At 44.9% G+C, this 20,465-nt stretch overlaps 1 protein-coding gene across 1 annotated transcript in view; it reads right to left on the bottom strand.

The window, feature by feature from the left end:
* Positions 1-1,290: 1,290 nt before the first annotated feature.
* The window catches only part of TOP1 (topoisomerase (DNA) I), a 36,707-nt gene continuing 17,532 nt past the window's right edge, over positions 1,291-20,465 (bottom strand). Inside the window, exons 7-19 of the mRNA XM_009883462.1 lie at positions 17,565-17,680; positions 14,117-14,238; positions 13,299-13,421; positions 11,849-12,036; positions 11,061-11,205; positions 9,906-10,049; positions 8,544-8,729; positions 6,884-6,952; positions 6,125-6,239; positions 5,252-5,379; positions 4,037-4,131; positions 3,105-3,254; positions 1,291-2,705 (exon numbers count right to left, since the gene is read on the bottom strand). Of these exons, the coding sequence (XP_009881764.1) occupies positions 2,603-2,705; positions 3,105-3,254; positions 4,037-4,131; positions 5,252-5,379; positions 6,125-6,239; positions 6,884-6,952; positions 8,544-8,729; positions 9,906-10,049; positions 11,061-11,205; positions 11,849-12,036; positions 13,299-13,421; positions 14,117-14,238; positions 17,565-17,680 (1,684 nt within the window). The 3' untranslated portion in view covers positions 1,291-2,602. The remainder of the gene's footprint in view (positions 2,706-3,104; positions 3,255-4,036; positions 4,132-5,251; positions 5,380-6,124; positions 6,240-6,883; positions 6,953-8,543; positions 8,730-9,905; positions 10,050-11,060; positions 11,206-11,848; positions 12,037-13,298; positions 13,422-14,116; positions 14,239-17,564; positions 17,681-20,465) is intronic.

Raw genomic sequence — 20,465 nt, 5'->3', positions numbered from 1 at the left:
CCAGGCTCCCACTAACCTGATTTTGGCCCCGAGCGGGGACTTCCAAGGCTTCCAGGCTCCTGTGCACACACCGCAGCCCGGGCACAGAAGATGGATGCAGAAAAAGTTCCCATCAGTGACACGGCGTAGAGGAAAGCCCACACACTGGTGATGCCCTTCCTGGTGCACCCGGCTGCAGCGTGTCCTGGTGCTCCAGCAGAGCAGCCTCTTCAAAGGAACATGAGCCGAAACGCACCTTGCCACAGGGCCCAAACGAGCACCTTGCCACCCCTTCTCCCTGCCAGAGCTCAGCCTGGCTGTTCCCCTCGCGCTCCTGCTGCTCCCCATCTCACTAAAGCCTCCACTTCCAAGGATGCTCGAACGGACCCCAAATACACACGCAAAACCACGTTCCTGATGTTCCCACTAACTCGGGAATTCAGCCAATGAGTCCCAGAAAGGATCTTTACCCCGTCCCGCAGCCGGTCCTCAGGGCGAGGGCAGGCTCCTGGGCTTGCTGGGCAGGCTGCACACGGACTGGGCTCCAACAGGGACCAAACAGCTGCTTATTAAAAGGGAATAAAATCCTTCAGGCAGTTCCTGCTGGTGTTGGGAACAGGAACTGGACAGAGCTCGGCGGGTGGGGCTGCTGGTATTTAAGCACATTATTCAAGGCAGTTTCCCCTGGGGGTGCACACACCAACCCCAACGAGCACAACGCTGTGCAGGGAGCACAGATGAGGAATCTGGGAACCAGGCGGGCTGATGGACCACCTCAAGCGCCAGCAGCTCACGAGCAAGCAGGACCGCAGGCTGGCGGGACAGCCTGGCCAGCGCTCTGCGCCCCCACCCAGGGCTCCAAAACACCCCAACACCGTGATGCTGCAGGACCAACTCCTCCACCCACAGAGGATCTGGCTACGTGACCATACAGACCTACCACAGAGCCACCACGACTCAACACAAGCAAGCAGCAACGACAGCTACTCAAACCATCAGGGCAACACGAGCAGCCACGGAGAGCATTGTCCTTTCCAAAAGCCAGCCATGGCCAAGCGCTTCATTTCAGATCCCTGGCACCACTACAAACCCGCGTGCTCTCAACTCAGCCCTGATGAAGACGCAACTGCTGGGTCAATGCCAACCCACCTGGCCCCTGCCGTGGCCTCGGCATCCTCTCAAACGAGACATCTCCCTGCGGAGGCAGCGCCTGCTGCAGAAACAAGACGGTGCCAGGCCCACCGGCTCCCCCCCGACCTCGGGGACCGCACAGCCCAGGGCCCGAGGTGAAAGAACAGACAGACAGCAACACTCAGTTAAGTTGTAGGAATTTATTTTAAATAACCTACAGTTGATTAAAAGGGAATTCATGATAAAAATAGAAGATACTTGTTGAGGAAAGGCTGCAGGAAATGGTCTTTGCACACACACTACGCTAACAATGCCTCTAAAACTAATGATTATAGCAAAAAAAGGTTTCACATTAAAATTCTGCTTTTTAATTTTTTAAAATTTTTGTACACAATTACAAAAGAAAAAATAAAAGCCCTAAAATCTTGATTATTTTCCTTTTTGGACCGATGCTCATTTCCCTCGAAATTTATTGACCTGTGAAACTTCTTTTTACACAATAAAATCTTTCAAGTAAAAGAGGGGAGTGGGGCTTAGAAAAAAAGGGGGGAAAAAGGTAAAATAGTCTGACAAACCTAAAAAGTAGATATTCTTGAAGTGTACAGAGCGTGTTCAGAACAAAGGGTGATGGGAATGTCATTTGTTGCCAATTTCACTTGTCCTCAAATTCCACACGCGTCTCCCTATCACACGGCCCCCTCCCCACCCGCTCCCCAAATCTACACGATCTTTAAGATCAAGAAGAAAAAAACCTGTTTAAATATTTTAAAATAATTAAAAGAAATAAAAATTCACATTTAAAAAAAGGAACACTCAAGTCAGGAGGCCGATTTCCCATCACGCTTTGCTCTGAACAAATGTGGTGGATATTTGTAATTCATGTTCCAATGCCACAACTGTTTCAAGTGACAAATTAAAAAAGATTTGGGTATTTCCATGACTATAGTGACAGCTGTAACAGGTGCGTTGGGTTTCTTAAATTTTGTTTATTTGTTAAATTCTGAAATGGGGCAGGAGGGGGAGGGGAAGGGCAGGGGTTAAGGAGTCCATTTTCTATTAAAATATAGAAGTTATTGCAAAACCCTAACTGTAAAAACGCACCAATATAATTGGATTTTGTATACAGTAGCTAAAGATTCCCACGCTCTCAGTGTGATGGTGAATTTGCCTGGCGGAAGGTTGACAAATCCCCCATCCACTTGCCCTGCCTCAAGAGAAAAACCACACAAACCAGACAGCTAGAATTTGGATCTCTGAAACATTTTTTAAATAAGTTGTCCATAGGACAACTGGCTCAGCTCCTTTAGGATATTTCCAGGTTACGCTTTCTGCAAGGTGTTGGCTGTTTTATCTGATGCTCACTTGCCCCTTTCCTCCCCCCTCCCCAGCATGTAAGGACAAGTAAGGCTCACAGTTTATCAATCTCCCTAAAAACCAGGCTACTCCCCCTTTTTTTTTTTTTTCCCATAAAATTCAGCTCATTAAAAACAAGTTAAAACTCATAGTCTTCCTCTGCCATGTCGATAGCCCAGGCAAATTTCTCTCGTTGGGTTTTGTTATAAATCTTCTCTATGGGAATTCCCCACTTCTTACACCTGCAGAAGAGGAGACGCTGTTAGATTCAGCGCAGCACAGGCACTCAGCCCCTCGCTGTGCAGCAGAACTGTCCCGCTCTCCCCCGGCACCTTCCCAGCTCCGCTCCTTTACAAGACACGCCGCCCAGCTAAGCGCGACCAGCCTCCCGCTGTTCCACCCTGCAGGTTTCTCCAACCCATCGCCTCCCAGCGCCGTGCTGGCTTTGGCTGGCATTGTGCCTCAAGAGACTCTTTTTAACTTCCTGAATCCATGTGAAGATATAAGGGAAGGCCACAGAGACAAACGTCTCCGGCAGCACAGGGACACTGCTCTCAGCCACAGCACGTGTGTGCTCGCGGGAGGAACAAGACGCAAGCGAAGGGGTGGTTCCTTCCAGCACACCCCAGGCAGATGCTTACCAAGCAACAGAGATCCTGGGATCCAGATAGTTGAGTTTGGAGGTGCCCAAAGCAATCTGCTTGTTCTCCTCCCTGTCTGTAGCCTGAACCTCCAGCTTCATCAGTTGCTCCTCAATCCTCTGCACTGCTTTTTTCTTGCTCTCCACTGTCCTGGGGTGGGAAAGAATCAAAGCATTTAATGCCTAATGCCCTGCTGGGCTGGAGATGGCAGCACTGTGGGAACCCAAAGGGATTCTGCTTAAGGTAAGCAATGCCACCAGCCACAAAGGGCAGCACAGATGGTGACACAAAACACTCAGCACATGCAATTAAGAACTGACATTTTCCAAGAGGCAGAGCAGAAATCTTAAGCTGCAGTTTTGTTTTAAAGGGTTGGAAGCAACAGCCTGAACCGTACTGATGTGACACCCACATTAAAACCAGCCCAGCTATCCCTCTGTAATAGTCATGCTGTGATTCTGCTTTCAGAGCTCCCTTAACTCGGCACCCCTGTGGCTATGCTGCAGAGCCCACACAGCGCCCGAGTACATCGTCTGCACCGTGGGCTTCCAACAGAGCAGAGCAGAACCCAGCAAAGTGCATGTGCGATTGTGTAACTCCTGGCTCCCCGTGAAGATGGCAATACTGCACACCAGATCCATTGCTCCGCTCGGTCCCAGGCAGCAGGGTGGTTGAGCACTGGTTGGTGCTCAGCTCAGAGGGATGACACAGAAGAGACTAATGCTAATGACTACATCAGGAACTGCCGTGTCAAACCACCCTACAGTCCTCAGCTTGAGGGCTATTTCTTCATGCACAGAATAAAGAGGGGACAAGAAAGCCTAAGGAAGTCTTCCCAGATCACAGGCTGGGGAAACAGAACACAGGGTGAAGGACCCATTTGGAGCTGAGAGTACCGGGAGCATTGCACAGCCTGGTAACACCAGCCTTACTTTTTAGACTTCTCATCCCTCCGGACCTTGGCATCAGCTTTGGCGCTTTTCAGTTCTCTCCTGGCATCAGCTAACTGCTCCTTCTTGGCATCGATCTAGGAGAGGCAAAACCAGACGGCAGCACTGTGAACAAGCTGCTGACAACTGTGGCAGTCACCCCTGGGCAGCATGACCCAGGGAATGAGTTTGTGACCACGTTCAGAATCTATCAGCACTCAGACCCACTTCTGCAGAACAATTAGGTCACCGGCCTTTCAGTTTGCAGTGAAGCCTAGTGTGGTGAAACATTCCTCTTGGAAAATAAGGCCCCACTCACTTCCAAAGACAAGGTGGCCCTGGGAGCTTTCTCACACAGCTACAACCAAGCAGGCAAAGGAACTGGCTTAGCCTGAGGCTGCTCAAGAGCACCTCCAGGCAGCTTGTCTGCATCCACTGTATCCCACCAGTACCAACTCTGTGATGGTAACACGGAGGATGCTCCCTGTTCCCTCAGTGGAATCGGTTCTTGCCCCAAATCCTACAGGCTGAAAGGTGTTAAAGCTTCAGGCAGTTCTTCTCCAGTAAGTTTAGGATTCAGGGAGATTCAGCATTTTGCAGCCCCTGTTCAACCATTCCCCTTAAACACCCCCCAAGCTCTAAGATCTAGGGTGAAGGCAGCCATGTTAGGTGTTACAGAAGCAGGGGACACTGCAGTGCCAAACCAGAAGTCCTTATTGTGAAGGTTATTCTAAAGCCAGACCAGGAACAGACCTAACCCCTTTGGACCTCATGGCCTTCACCAGAAACAATCTGCAAAGGAAGAGGTCTAGTCAGAGGGGCATAATGTACCACGTACACAGCCTGCACCGACAGTGGCCTGGGATTCACACAACAGGAGTGGTGCCCATTCTGGGTTCTTTAGGGGACACAAATCAGAGCTAGACTGCTGCTCTGAAGTTTCAATGGCAGCAGAACACATAGCTATGGGATGAAGGGCAGGTAAAAAGGGTCTGGTCTTGGTCTTTACAAGTAAAAGACGACTCAGACTGAAAGGTGTCCCTTTCAGCTCACTACTCCTCTCCAAGCAGGTCCATCTCTGAGGCGGCACTAACCAACTCCTGACAGGGAAAAGCAGGCTCTGCTTCCGTTTCACCCCAAGTGAAAGGAAATGTGACTCCCGAGATGCAGCACTTGGAGCCCTGCCCCAGCCCCAGAGCTGGGCAAGGGTGGGGGTACCTTGCTCTGCAGGTTCATCATGGACTTCTCAAAGGTCTTTGGCGGAGCCCTCTGGTGGTTACACAAAATGGCAACCGCTCTGTTGGCACGGTTATAGGAAAGGATCTTTGCTGGGATGTTGTCGTCCGCTGCAAAGTACAAGAAAGTGGTGAACAAGCGGGTTCTCCAGGGCTGTGCAGGCCCAGCCAATGTCCCACCAACTCTGCGAGCCCACAGTCACTGCAGAACTGTCCTTCCCTCTGATGGGCCAATCTCAACACTGCACTCTAATTACAGTTGCAAGAGCCTGCCCATTTCCACCCTGGGCTCTAAACTCTTTCTGGGATGGTTCCTTCCATAGTAACGAAGACACCGTTTGCCACTCAAGAGAGAGGAAACACATCCATGGTCAGAGCAGAGGACAGCAGGACCGTACTGCTCAAGACACCGTTGGGCTCCACAGATCCAACGTGCCCACTTTGTAAAGTTGTTAAAGTGCAAGCTACCAGTGCTCAACAGAGAGGCTGAGAATGAGCAGCCAAAAAACATGGGGCTGTTACAGCTACATCTGCCTTGCCTGCCACATACAGCACTTTACAATTAACAGAACGCAAATAAGAGATTTGGCAAAGGACAGGCAATAAATTAGCAGGCGGCACACCTTGGTGTGCTATCAAGTCAGCTCTGCCCTGCCACAGTGCTGGGCTGCTCAACTACCCCAAAAAGATTGTTTGGCAGCAGATTTTTGGTCAGACCTCAGCTGTCTGACATTACACCGGGAGAACTGCAATGAGGAAGTGGTGTACAGACACAGGACTTGTGGCTAAGCCAAGGAAGCCAGGTCTGTATTGCAGGATAAGATCTGTTCCCCGGAGTTTCAAGGACAAGACTTACGATTAGTGAGCTCCTTGAGCTGCTGCTGTAGCGTGATGGAGGCATTGTAAGTACGGAATACCTTGGCTGTCAGTCCCTCCATTAGGTCTTGAAGATGTTTATTTAAGATACTGGTCTAAGGAAGCAGAAAGAAGATGACAGTTAGCACTAGAACTGACCACAGCACTTTTGAAATCTCTGGACACACTGTGACAAAGACATGCAGCTCACGCCTGAAGCCCAGTGTGCTCAGACCTGACCAGAACAGAATGGCCACAACGTTACTGAAACCACAGGAAAAGTGAACAAAGAACCAACAAGTATTAGATTGGTATCAAGTACCACAAGCAGCCAAAAATGTTTTCTTCAGTGTGGAGGTTTTGGTTCCCAACAGGCAGACACGTGCCTGTCCCATCCCAGGGAAGGTGCCTGAACCACCACAGTGCTCCCACAGAGCCAAATGTGCAGATGGGGATGGCATCTGAAAATCTGTCACCTCACACAATCATCTCCTCTGAACTCTGGAAAAACCTCCCCAAGTCAGAGCCAGCCAGGCTCACCATCACCAAAGCCCATCGCTTCAGGAACCTGCAGGCACAGCGGACAATACCAACGCTGGATTGAGACAGACTCTCACTGCTTTTAGGCCACTCAGACCCGCTCTGGAAGCAAATTGCCACTGAAACCATTTCTGGAACAGAGCAGCTGTTGTTGCCTGGTGCAGAGTAAGCCTACTCATGATGCTCTACCACCATCCCTCACCATTAACTACGTGCTTACATTGAGGCGGTCAAAGAGGTCATCCTCAGGCTGCTTGTTCTCCATGAACAGCTGAAGATTCTTAAACACCTGCAGGAACAGAAAACCGGTAACTTGAGGCAGACCAGACAGCGCTGTGCATCAGTAACACAGAGGAAGCAACACTGCCAGGGCACCACTGAAACTTTCTTCAGGCAACAGTGATGACGCTGGATGATGGTACTTCCTAGCAGCCAAACACCCATCTCTCAATACAACGCTTGTGTTGAAGGTTCCTCCCACGCAACAGGAGTCTTGAGCATTCAGAGCCTTTTATCCTTATCATTTAGATCAAGATTGCAGGAGACCTGATTCTGCTCTGGCTTAGGTGCCTGACAGAGAAAGAGACCCCAGAGCTACCACCTTTCCCTTACTCTCCATCATTACTCCAGACAAAGAGACCCCCGAGCCATTTGCCATGGAGTGAAGTTATGAAAAACAGCCATTCTCATTGCTACATTAATGTTTCATACAGTTCCATCCCAAACAAGTCTCATTGGGGTAGGGAGAATAATCAAAGCATCTTTGATTATACAGAGACCACAAATCCCAGCTCTGTGTGCTCCAAATTCCCAGTTCCCAGCTTCTCAACACCACACATTCTTCTTCTATAGACACCTAATATACAAAGATCTCTAGTTCCACAATAATCAATTCCCCGTTGTAAGCACTGAAGAAGAGACACAAGAGATACCAATACATTTTAACTGGAAAAATGTTTTCTTCTTTAAACAAGTAAGAATTCCAGCACATGCTCATTTCTACAGCAGCCACAGTTTGGATGTTTCAGTTGTTTTGTTCCCCAAGAGGCCAACATTTACCGTCGATTGTTGTTACAATTACCACAGTAATTGTAGATGTGGTATCTAACACACTGTGCTGACTGCAGAGCTGTGGGCAGATGCAAAGCTGTTACACCCACAAAAACTAAAGTATTTTTGGAGAGTGCCCTCCAGGTTCATACTGCTGGATGGGGATTTATTCTGGAATGAGGTCAAGATCACAGCAGATTTGAAATTGGTGGATGACAAAGAAATAAAGGAATTAACACTGCCTGGGAAAGAAGAGTTGGTCGATAGATACGCAGGTAGATAGCCCAGAAGTATCAGCGCATCTACTTTGCGCTGGGGCACCCAGGATCTGGACCTACCTCAGTGAGGGCTCAGCTCCAAAATGAACAAAACCACTGTGACAGAGAAGCTAGTATCATAAAAGCTCAAATCGAACTGCCACTCTAACAGCGCCATCCAGCACTGCATTTCAGAACCTTTTATACTATTACTTGTCATATGTTCATACAACTCTACCATCTACAGGTGACAAAACCACCTCTGCTGACCAGAATGAGACCCAAGACACTCATCTAACATAGCTGTTACAGCTATGTTGTGCCAACTCTTGACAGTGAGGCCACAGGGAGAGGCAAGAAGATGTTTAAACATCTCATCTGCTGGGTTATTCCACACCACCAGCAGCCTTATTTTCCATGGCACTGCCAATAAAAAGGGAAGAACATTAACTGAGTTGTTTTTCTGACTAGGTATCCGATCAGCAACAAGGCACCCTGTTATTGCCACCAAAACTGTGTTGACTACATTTTTCCGCAATTCCGCCTGTGTATGCTTTTGTGGAGATGCCTTACCCTCTTCTCAACAGGGACTTTGTTGTAGTATCGGATGGAATCCTTCCCGAGGAAGTCAAACTCAACCACGTATTCCTGGCCGTCCAGTTCAGGATGCAGCTTGATATGTTCTACTCTCAGAGAGCAGCAGCCCACGGTGTCAGCTGTCTCTCCTTCTTCTTTTTCATTACCAGCTCTCAGGGCAAGCTACATTTATATCAAGACAAGAGAGGTAAGCATTTCAAACCATCCCAGTAATGTATAGATGCTGGAAACTTTCAGGCACTAGCCTAGAATCAGTAGCATCCATAAAAGAAGAGAGAGGGGAAAAGATGCATTTGAGTGGATAAAACTGACACAAAATTCTGACAAAAACAAGCTTAAGTTCTCTTTAAATCTGTTTTAAATAACACTACAGCCACTAATCTACCAATCTACCAGAATACCTCATTTTTTTTTAAATGAGATGTTTAAAGCAAGATGCTTTACCTACTTTTGCTCATTAAGTAACTCAAAAACTGTAAGACAGTTCTAATGGAAATCCATTTCAAAACGTTCGGTATTTTTTCAAAATCAAACTGACTTCCACGTGAATTCAACTTGATAAAAAGTCATAAAGTTCCGTTTTTCATCTTCTATGATCCTACCTCTTCACCATACACTAAATAAATACACTTTGAACGGGATATAGGATACTTAGGGTTATATAAATAATTGAAAAGCTACATTTGGCTGCATAAAAAGCGTGTTTTAGCAGTACTGGCTAAACCAATTTCTGCTTTTTGAAGAAAAACCATCAGTGCTCATATGAAACCGCAATTATTCAAATCAAAGTTCCCTGGTTTACATCACACTACTTTGAATAAAAACCTGTTAATTTAGTTGGTCAAGACACCATAGACTACCAGGACAACAGCTGTCTGGAAACTGGTTTTTAAGTAGCTTTAAATGCATCGATACAACTGCAGTTTTCTTTATGCTGTGGTGAAAAATTTAGCATAATTCTGAAACCTCACGACTGTGACCTCAAACTAAAGAGGTGACAAACCGGCAGAAATTCCCAGCGGGAAAACTGAAACAGCTGGAGACAAAGGGCCCACGCAAACTTCCCAGTAATCCAACTGGGCAATTCTGGAACCACGCTGTGAATTTTGCCTGAACTAAAACAATGCTGCCTGAAATAGCCATGTTCAGTACAATAGTTTATTGCTCTGGATTCCAGGTAATGGGAAGGAAAAGGAGACGGGGGCCCGCCCACCAGGAAGTCTCAGGATACCTTAGTAACTGGGCTCAAATCTGCCTTAGGAACAGACACACAGCATTCCTGAGGGCTGCCAGCAGGACGGGAAAGGTAAGAGGAGTGTGCTGGGGAACAAGCCTTACTTTATCAATGAAGTACAGCGCCACAGCCCTCTGCCGTACTTTCATCTCTTTGGATTTCCAGTCTTCTCGATATTGATTTCGGATTTTATCTACGCACTTCTTCAACCTCCGAGCCGTCTCGTACTTCTGCCAGTCCTTCTCACCCTGCAGAGAAAGTTGGAATAGAGTCAGCATCAGAAAGCAGGCAAAGGACCGGTTCCAACCTGCACCTCAAGGCTTTGAAAGTCTGTGTGTGGCAAATGGTCTCACTGTACAAAAGCACTGAGATTTTGCTGCTGAACAGCTCAGCTTCAAACCACGCTGCCACGCAGCTGTAGGTAATTCAGATTTCCATGATATTAAACGCATCCACAGAAGCAACTATAAAGACACAAAAGATATGTCTTCCATGCCTCTCAACATATAAATGATTTCCTCTGCTTTATTCAGCTGACACTTATGTTCTTTCAGCTGTGTAATTAAACACCCATAAAAAATGTAAAAGCAACACCAACAGTTCATCATCATTATTATATATTCAAGCCATGGCAAAGTCAGGGCATAAATTCACAAGGAACGGAGATTTTTTTTCCCCTATACTTGAACGACAAACCCCTTGTTTTCAATCCATGAAAAAAAATCTCTTAAAAAGAAGACTTCATGAGAAGAACTACCCCAGTAGTTCTACTACCTTCAGTTTCAACTGAAGGCTATTTATCTTTCAACAGCCTTATCACTGCTTTTACGGAATTGATCCGTTGACTGGTTATTTGCTCCCACAGCAGGGTTTGTTTTCCTTCAGTCATGAGCTCCTTATCAGCCTTCTCAGCCAGTAGCCTGGCTGTGTTTTTCACAGAACGGCAGGGGTTGGAAGGGACCTCTAGAGATCATATAGTCCATCTAGTTTCATTTTACAAATGACTAACTAGCAACACATGGTAAGAACTTCACTACATGATCAGGCAAGGGAAATTAGGCCAAAAAAGGTAAAATATCCACCAGAGCAAGTCTGTCATTGGATAAATTGCTTCCTTTTAGGTTTACACTGAGTAAAGGATTCCTACTAGGAATGACACAATGATGTCAGCAAGACAGCTTTACTTCTTCTCTCTCTCCTAGCCAACAGCTTCCTGGAGACATAACCAGTGAGATGTTTTCTTTTAACTAGATCTTTACCTTAATTCTTGAGCTAGGGTTCAACATGATGTATTTGATAGAGCCTTGGATGTTCTCAGTCCATGACACCAGCCAGGTAACCTTGTTGTCATGCCGGACCTCCTTCCATTTGTGTCCTGGTGGAGGGGGAGGGATCTTGGAATCCCTGCAGAGAATTACAAAACAGCAAACAAAAACTATTTAAAGAGACTTGAACAGCATCAAAACAGAGATAAAGTAATAAATACCATCATACAAAGAAAGCACAGGGAAAGAAACTGAGGCAACGTAGCTACGTATTTCCACAAGCAAGAAAGCAAGTGAATCAAACTGAACAAAGATCAGAAATGTAACTGCTATCAATATGTATCTGCTGAAGAATTATACTATAGGTGGGAACACATATTGCTAGGAGCAGCTTTGATTTGTAGAGACTGCAATAGCGCGGACGCTTATCAGGACAAGACTGAAGAGAAGCCCACCAAACCTTAGCCTTTGACACCAAGGAAGACAAAGTAGGCCAGCCTACCTAGAAGAAAATTAATTTCTAGCAATACAAGCAGGAAAGACTGTTTAAGCAGATGCAGGCCGTAGGCACAGGGAAGAAAATATGTTGACAAAGTTCTACATGAAACCCATGACAGCATTGTTCAGTCTTTGCGCGTATGACTAAGTTTCTTATCCATGTAAGAACAAGATAAGCAGCATGTGTATTTCTACATGCTTGAGTATCAACCTATATAGGATTTCAAAAAAGAAGCTATCCTATCTAGAAAGCAAAGCCAAGGTGTGAAGCACCCAGTGCTCACTTGCTACAGTTAATGATGATGTCTTCTGGCATGATGCGTCTCTTCAACATGCCCATTTTGGGATGGTTCCCACGACCTCGGAAGAGACCTGGGGGTTCAATCTTAAAGTTGGCAATCCTCTCCTTGTGGTTGTCCATCACGCAGTAGCCATATTCCTTCAATAGCCGCTCATTCTCCTCTTTGATTTTCTGGAAAAAGCCAAAAGCAAAGATGATATGGTATACCCAGCACCACACACAGATCTCTAAATGCCAAGGCTTAAAAAAATGTTGGTATTTGCACCACGCTAATGCTGAAGACCCAACTCAAAACCAGAGTTCCATGTCAAGTGCTGTATCAACACACAGCAACAGACCGTCCAGAAAAGCATTCACAAATTGCAAGCAGCACAAACAAACTGGAAAAGAATGTGTGAAAACTCTCTTAAAACTTGTATTTGAGGGAAACAGATCAGGGCTGGTGAAGACAGCTACAATTTTGCCACAATAGAGGCATTTACCTCTATCCATGTACCACAGCTACAAGGGCAGCCCCAGCAGAGTACTGCTGCTTTATACGCCTATATTCAGCGTTTGACATCCACCAGACTTTACATCTTGTTGTTTATGTATAAAAACTCAGACTTGTGTGTTTGAACTCAGCATCAGAGAGCAGGCAGAGGAATGTCTCCAGTCTGCCACATGTCAAGCCTGTGTCAGCAAATGGTCTCATAAGCAGAACACAGTCTCCCAAGTAAAAATGTGCTGAGATTTCCCTGCATACTTCTTGAACTCTAATTATATAGAAGGAAAAAATAAAAACATTGCAGCTCAAAATAAAACATCTGACCCATGGACAGCACTGGTGCGCCCGCTAAGAAACTAACAGAAAAAGCCACTTCTGCTCCATTTTAACAGCCTCCACAGACAGGAACTGAGAAGGGCTCACTCACACGTTTATCAAATGGAAACAGCAGTTATGGGCTCTCTGTTTTGGTGGGACCCCTCTGACCCCAAAGGCCATAGTTCCAGGCTACCAGGCCCCTTACTCAAAGGACAATTACTGTAGTGTTGTAAAAGATCAACTGAGTACTTGGGGCAAGTTTCCAACTTCCATTGCAGTAAGTCTCAGTCATCCAAAAACTATTTAATTCTCTCCCCACAAGCCACACTACTGGAAAATAAAGTTCGCTTTTTTATTCAGAAAACTGCATTACCTGATATTTAAGCAGGATCAGGAGCCTTAGCCCTATCAGTATCATTTTAAGTCAGGATGAAGACTCATCTGTAAACACAGGGCTTTGCCCTACATGAGCTGCACAGTAAAGATTCCTACAGTTAACATGAAAGTAGTAATTTGGAAGCTAGTAAACACTGACTTATAAATGGCACCACAGGCAGAGGAATGATTACACAAAGATGTTTACAAGCCAGCCAAGAATCAAGAAGTCTCCTAGAATTCCCTCTGGTACCTGTTTCTCCTCCTTGGACATCTGTTTCCTAGCTTCCGACTGAGCTTTGAAATACTGGCTCATGTGGGTGAAGTCACACTTGCTGAGGTTGGTGATAGTGCTTTTCTCTTCAGAGGTCATTTCCTTGCAGAAAGAAAGTAGTGCTTTAAGTTTTCATACATAGTAGAGCTTACCCTACCCCAGACAGTTTAACCAGGAACAATAGATAGGTTCTCACAATAAACCCCCAGGAATTCCCAAATTCTTGCACGTGCTCACTCCAGCTAAGGTCAAAGAGAAAGGGACAAGCAGCAGAGCGTGTGGAGTGCCGGCCTTCCAGCGGTCTGATCTCTGTGGGCACTAACCAATGCCATACCTGCTCCTAAAGTGCTCTCACACTGAACAGTGGTTGGGACTGTTGAGGGATAGGAAGAAAAATCCAGTCACCCAGCTAGGAAAATTGCATTAACTGATTTAAAGGTTTGACTTCACGGCTGATAAGATGACTGAGATGAAGTTCTGAGTTTTAGGTCTTTGGTAGGGGTTTCCTTCTAATATAACGCTGGCTCTTTAATAAGGCATGTAACTGTCAGATCAGCTATAGCCCTCCATGCCGTAACAGGCAAATTTGGTTGGAAGAAGTCGGACTTTGTTGGTTTAGACAGTACTTATGACAGGGTCCTTCCTGGTGAAACTACAGGATAGACTGGAAACTTCACAGCTACAATCTGAAGTAGATTTTAATTGCCACAAGCTAACTTTCCTGTGTATGGAACAGTAGCCCCTTTTCAGTGCCCAGTGCTGAGGAGACACCGGCCATGCCTGCAGTCATTGCATACCTTTCTCCAGTCTTTGAAGAAGTTTTTCCTGAAGATCTCCTTTGTAGTGTACTCATGATCAAGCATTTTTGCAAAGAATGTGGCAACTTCTTCTGCTTTGGTACTCAGCTTCATGACTTTACCTACAAAGAAAGGTTTTCTTTTTAAAGAAAATGGTAAACAGAAATTGAAACCAGAAAAAGATCATCATAACTACCTTAAAGGACACAATATTTTTACCCCAGAGAAGTTTTTCTGAAAAACATTACATAGTACAGCAAATGGGATGGACAAAGGAAACAGAGGAGCAGAACTGCTTTCATCATAAACATTTTGAAGAAAGTTTCCTCTGGAATCTAAACATTAAAAAAAAGCAATAGCAATCTGATGTGAGACAGGTCTGAGAGACACAGGGCAGGAAGGGGAAAAGGCCTCCTGCAGGAAACCCTATGCTGAGACACCCCAGTGGTGTGGACACTCCTGGGGAGATACTGCTGTTTGAAGTGGAAGAGGCAAGGGATTTTATTAAATTTCGTGTTCTGGCACTCAGACATATGGGAAATACAGTCTCTGTATTCCTCGTCTACCCCCAGAGGGATTCTGCGTTGGAACACCCCTTCTCGCCTTTAGCTATTTCTAGTCAGGAAGAGCCCTTCCTATGGATACACCAGAAATAGGCTGAAAAGCAACGCCAAATATTTAACTCCCCTTCGTTGCAGGGAAACGTGTCAGGATTCTGCAAATCATTCCCCTTGCCATGGGAATGCACTCCTGTGTCGCCAAATCAGGCTCAAAAGCTAGTCTTTTTTAAGAAAGACTGAGCTTGCAGTGAATGAAGAGGTCACATTTCAGCTTATCTGCAAAACTGCAGTACAAAGTGGAATTGCTGCAAAGTGGACTTTAAAACACAAGGCAAGAGAGGCTGCTGCAACACCGAAGCTGTGGATTTGACATCTAACATTCCTGTCGAGAATCTTTTTGGTCCAGATCGCGTTCCTGACAACACGTGAGGTGCCAGTGATCCCTGTGAAGGGTTTTGCATGCAGCTCACATCTCCGGCTAGTTGCAAGAAATATTTAAAGTCCCAATGGGCTGGCAGACAGTCAACACCTGTGGATTTATTAATGACCACTTTACTGCACAAAAGTCAATATAAGAAACACTACTGTTGATTCTATGCTCTCGCAGAAAAAAAACCAAACCAAAAACAAACCACACTTTTGATTTACTATATGTTTTAAAAAGTTGCGTCATCTCCAAAATTAAAGCATGGGAGTTAGCCATAAAGACTTAAGATCTATAAACCCTTAGCAAAAGGTCCTCCCAATGATCTGAGAATATTCCACAATTAAATTAAACCAACAGTAACTCTGCCAATTTTTAAGCTGCAACCTAAAATACAGCATTTGTTTGCTTATAACAGGAAATGGGGGAAGGGAGAGACAGCAAGGGAAACGGTTTTTCCAGGCTGCAAGTCTAGCTTGAAAGAGGCTATCGAGTTAGTAACATGTTATGGGGCTAAAATGACTGCTATTTTTCCCAAATAGCTGAAGGCTCAGTCACCTTTACCTAATCACTTTAGAATGTATTTCACTGGACTCAATTTCATCTTTTTTACAAAGGTTTGAAAAGGCTCTCAGTCACAGGGCTGGGCATTTAAAGAAAAAAAAAAAAGATCTATTCCAGAGGCATGAATATTAGTTACTTGACTTGAAAACTGAAAACCAGGGAGCACCTGGGGGACGTAACAAGCGGAAGAGACCACACAGCCATAACTGAAACACAACTGCCACCATCTACACTCTTACCTTGCCCTATCCACAGAAAAACATGCAAGTTCAAGCCACCTCTGGGGTGTGAGCTTGTTAACCCACAGCCACTCAAACGTATAGTCAAGCCCTAAAAGATGGCTTGGGCACTTCAAGCTCCTTCACCGAGTCTGGTATCGTAGGCACTAACAATAGCTCCAGCAGTCATTATGTTAGATGAAAACAGGCAGTCTCACCGCAATGCAATCGCTAGGCGAGGGACAGATTCCTCCAGTGAGAGCCTGCAGCCTGGCAGCTGGCTGGCCAGCCACAGCGTGATTATTGGACTCAACAAATCATCCTAGGATAATCTTGAAATTAGACAATGCCTTGTGAGCACAGACAGCAGCTCTCAGCAGCTGCTGTGTAAATCAGACATCTGATTTTTTGCCTAGTTTCTCAAGGAAGACTTATGTCATGGCTTAATTTGCCAGAACCCCCTGCCCACCCTGTCATTGTTGAGCCTATTGATGAATTTCTGCCATGACAGAGGCTGCAAAAATCCCTGCATTTCCTAGAGGCTTTGTGAAATAGATGGCTAGATAGAAGAGGACCTTATTGCTCTCTGCACCGAAGGGATAGCTATAGTGCAATTTGCCCCTCTCCTCTTCTCTAGACAGCAGGAGAGATATCATACGTTCTTCAATAGAGGGAAAAAATTTCCAAGTTTGTATCATGTTCTTATCAAACCCCAAGAAAGAAGTCTGCAGACATCCCTGATCACTATGTTGCTTGCTTGAAGAGAGCCTTTAATAGGATGCAAGATGTTTATTTCATTACATTGCTGCTGAAAATGAATGCCACCTATTTCTCAGTATTTAAAAACCCTGTGTCATGTCCATGCAAACCGCACGTTGCCCCTGGAAGGGTTCCATCCACAGATGTCCCCTTCACCAAAAAATTACATTTTCATCCATTCAAATGCCTCCCACTTAATTCAATCCTGGGTCAATTTGATCCTTCATTTAACACGATCACAGGACTGAAAGGAAACACACGGGTCATCAAGTCTGGTCTCCAGCAGGCATCGCATCATATAATCCCTTCCACATGAGCCTCTAACAACCAGTCAGCCCAGCATATTAGAATCCCACATCAATTAGTTCAACCACACACAATGGTTAGTGAGTGGGACCATGACTTACACCAGAGGGTTGTGTCCTTGACACCAGGGTCATCCCATGCATTCCTACAAGATCCTAATCATCTATATCAAAATTCACTTGTCTTTTATTCTGCTCATGCTACCAAATGATCATGAATTTCACCACAGATGACAGAAGTTGCAATTCATAAGGTTAAAAAAAAAAAAAGAGCAAGTCTAAAGGTGACCAGTGATGAAATAGCTACAATTATGTATTCTGGTTATACGCTGCTACCCTCGGGCATAAGACACTCTCATACTGTTAAGGAACCCGAGAGATTTACCACCATAACAGCGTGAGAACAAGTTCATCTCTGTGTCAGCTTGGTTAGCAGAATTCAGCAGGCTGTTCCTTTACTCTACAGATTGTTCCTTCGCTTAGCTGTTGAGAAGCTTCTTTTAAGCTAACCACTAAAACAAAACCACCTCCTCATCTCTTCAGTCCCCGGAAGAATCCCACAATACCCTGAGAATGTTTATTTCTCTTCCCAGCAAGTGGAAACACAGATTAACTCACCATCATAATAAAACTTGACATTTTCAGGCAGAGGTTCATATGGAGGAGCAAATACAGGACCTTTGTGCTCTAGGAACTTCCACTTAATGCCTTCAGGGTAGCGCTCTTCTTCCCACCTTCGAGAAAGAAATATGAACCAACACAATTTTAAGCTCCTAATCTTCATTTTATTACTATGTGGGTATAAGAGTATGCTACAGAAAAACGGCAAGCATTCATTGCTTTGCTGGGCACAGGCCAAGTACAAATATTCAATGCACTGTCACCATTTATTTTTTTTCCCCTCCTTTTTCAAAAATAGCACAGCCACGTACATGAACAGAACACCTTAGGTCGCAGGTTATGTGATGACACCATAGTCCTCACCTCCCACTTGCTGCTCTTTTCACAAAAAAAAAAAAAAAAAAGAAAAATCACATACTGACAAAGCTTAGAATTTAAGAAAATGAAGTCAGTCTTGTAAAACAGCTAGGATCATGCCAAACTAGAGTCAGCTGTGACTCAACATCAGGTCCAGGATGCCTGCTCAGCAAAGCCAAACAATTGTAGTATATTAGCAGCTGCTTTCAGATGTGGACAAGTATGCCATTAAGGGCAGAGATAAAGAAACAGATGTTCATTTATGACCTAAATGAGAACAAACCTGCTCAGACAAGAAAGACTGAAACCTACTCTGTCATTTTAAATTCATTCCAATTCTTTGGGTAAGAAAAGCGTACTTCAAGAAAAACAGAGTAGGAAAATTGCAAACTTGCCTTAAAGCACCTCTATAAAAATGTTTTGCAAATGATGCATTACGTATCACAACGCAGCAAGGCAGGCGCCACCAATCCCACATTCCAACTCAACAAACTCACCCGGTCAGCAACTCATCTACAGAGAAAAGGGTCCCGCCAGGCCAGTATCCTCCCCCCAGTTCCCAGTACCCTATGCCCAAGCCACCAATTCCTCCCCACACTCCTCCCCTTGCCCCTACACTTCTCTCACGATTACCAGAACATTACTGCTACATGCTGCTGGCATAGGATTCCCTGCTGAGAAAAGCTATTTTACCTTAGCGATTCATCAGCTGGAAGACCATTAACCTGTCACAGCGCTCAGTCTCTGAATTGCCCAGACAACTTTGTTGAGCAGCCATGACAATAACAAAAAGTTGAAGCATCCCTCTAGTGTCAGCCCTATGGAGCAGTCCCATTCTGGCTGCAACAGCAGCTGAGAAAAGACATGTACTGCACACATCTCAGGAACTGTGATGCCCAAATACAGATCCCTTCATCCCTACCGAGACAACAGGGTCACTGTACAGAAGATAAGCACTGCATAGAGGGGAAAAGAGAACTTCTGCTGAAAGACACTCAAAATGCTTCACTGGTGCCTGTACAACAATAATTTAGGAACAATAACAACTGTATGGGACACAGTGCTATGCTAGTTAGAAAAACACCATTTTTGACCATAGCACTAGACCCGACTTCTTCTTACGAGAAGCACAGTTAACATCTTTAAGAGCAAAACACACAATCCCAGCTATCAGTACAAAACCTGCATGTTAGATTTCAGTCCCTGGCTGGGAAGAAGGCTCCAGTAAACTATGTTGATATAAGAAACTAATATTGACATTTGAAGTCTAGATCCCAAATATTTACATTCCTAATGAGTGTTTTTTAAATTAATTAGAAGCTAGAAATCTAAATATTTTGTCAAACACAGGCCTAGGTTCTTCCACCCAGAAGCTCCTTCCAGCAAAATAAATCTAAACCATTTGCCTCTCCTCCCAGCCAGAAAAAAAGTTATCCTCTCTGAAAATGAGTATTTTTATTCCAGTAAGAAAAAAATGAGGGCATCATTCACAGTAGCTGCTACTTTCCAGGATAGGTTTGTCATTTTTGCTTTTCAGCTGTGGCTTTTTAAGATTTATCACTCTGGTATTTACTTGATGAGAAATTCTGTTCCTCTACCCATTCCTGTTCTTTTGTTAAGGACATGCGCAAAAGGAGTACTCGAAAGGTACTAGTTTAAATAGACAGCTGAAGCACATTGTGCTTTTTGGGAGGGCTACAAGGGAACACGGGATCCATGGGGTGGTTTCTAATCCCAAAGCTACCAGAAACTTTGCCACAAAAAGATCACAAACCATTCCCAATCCCACCTCCACCTTCCTAAACCTCACACAGAAGCGTTAAGACACAAGGTAAAAGTGAGCCTCCTGAGGTTAGCCAATTTTTCATCCTCATTTGGTTTTAAGCAAAAAAAAAAAAAAAGCACGGCAGCAACACTGCCCAAGGTAGCTCCTGGTTCTAAAGCAACGTTATACGAATGGTTTTGTGGGAGCAAGGAGAATGCTGCCTATTGGGAAAGCTGCCTTACTGATTTCAGCAGAAATTGTGCTAATTGGTCATACACGTTTCCTTGATTAAATCCTGTATTGAACCTGTCTAACAATGCCAGGGTGGCTCAGGAAGGTGGAGTGGGGAGGGTTTTTCAATGAAAACAGAAAAGATTCTTAGAAAAAGAAAAAAAAAACGAAAGAAACAGAATAAACCTCAGGGATATGTTATTTCAAGGAAATGAACTTGCTATAACACAAGGTGGGAGAAGGTATACTTCTGGATCACATATTCTTCACACACTGACAGGGTGTGAAAATGACCTCTAAAAGAGCTCCACATGGTGATGAACGAGGCCAATGCCTTGGGAATGTCTAGCATCCACTACTCACATGCGCGAGGATGAAAATGCTGAAGGCAGCAAGCACTTGAGGAAGAAGCCAAAAAAAAAACACGGTATCAGACATTCAGAAAATGGATTCAAATGGAACGTAAAATGCCGTTAAGAGACACAACTGAAGTACAGCTGAAACCCTGTCCAGCAAATACACGCTATACAAAGCTGCAGATGGAC

This window comes from Charadrius vociferus, unplaced genomic scaffold, assembly GCF_000708025.1.
Source record: "Charadrius vociferus isolate BGI_N301 unplaced genomic scaffold, ASM70802v2 scaffold320, whole genome shotgun sequence".
Classification (NCBI taxonomy): domain Eukaryota; kingdom Metazoa; phylum Chordata; class Aves; order Charadriiformes; family Charadriidae; genus Charadrius; species Charadrius vociferus.
Note: the sequence above shows the minus strand (reverse complement) of the source record. Positions and strands in the feature narration are given on the sequence as shown.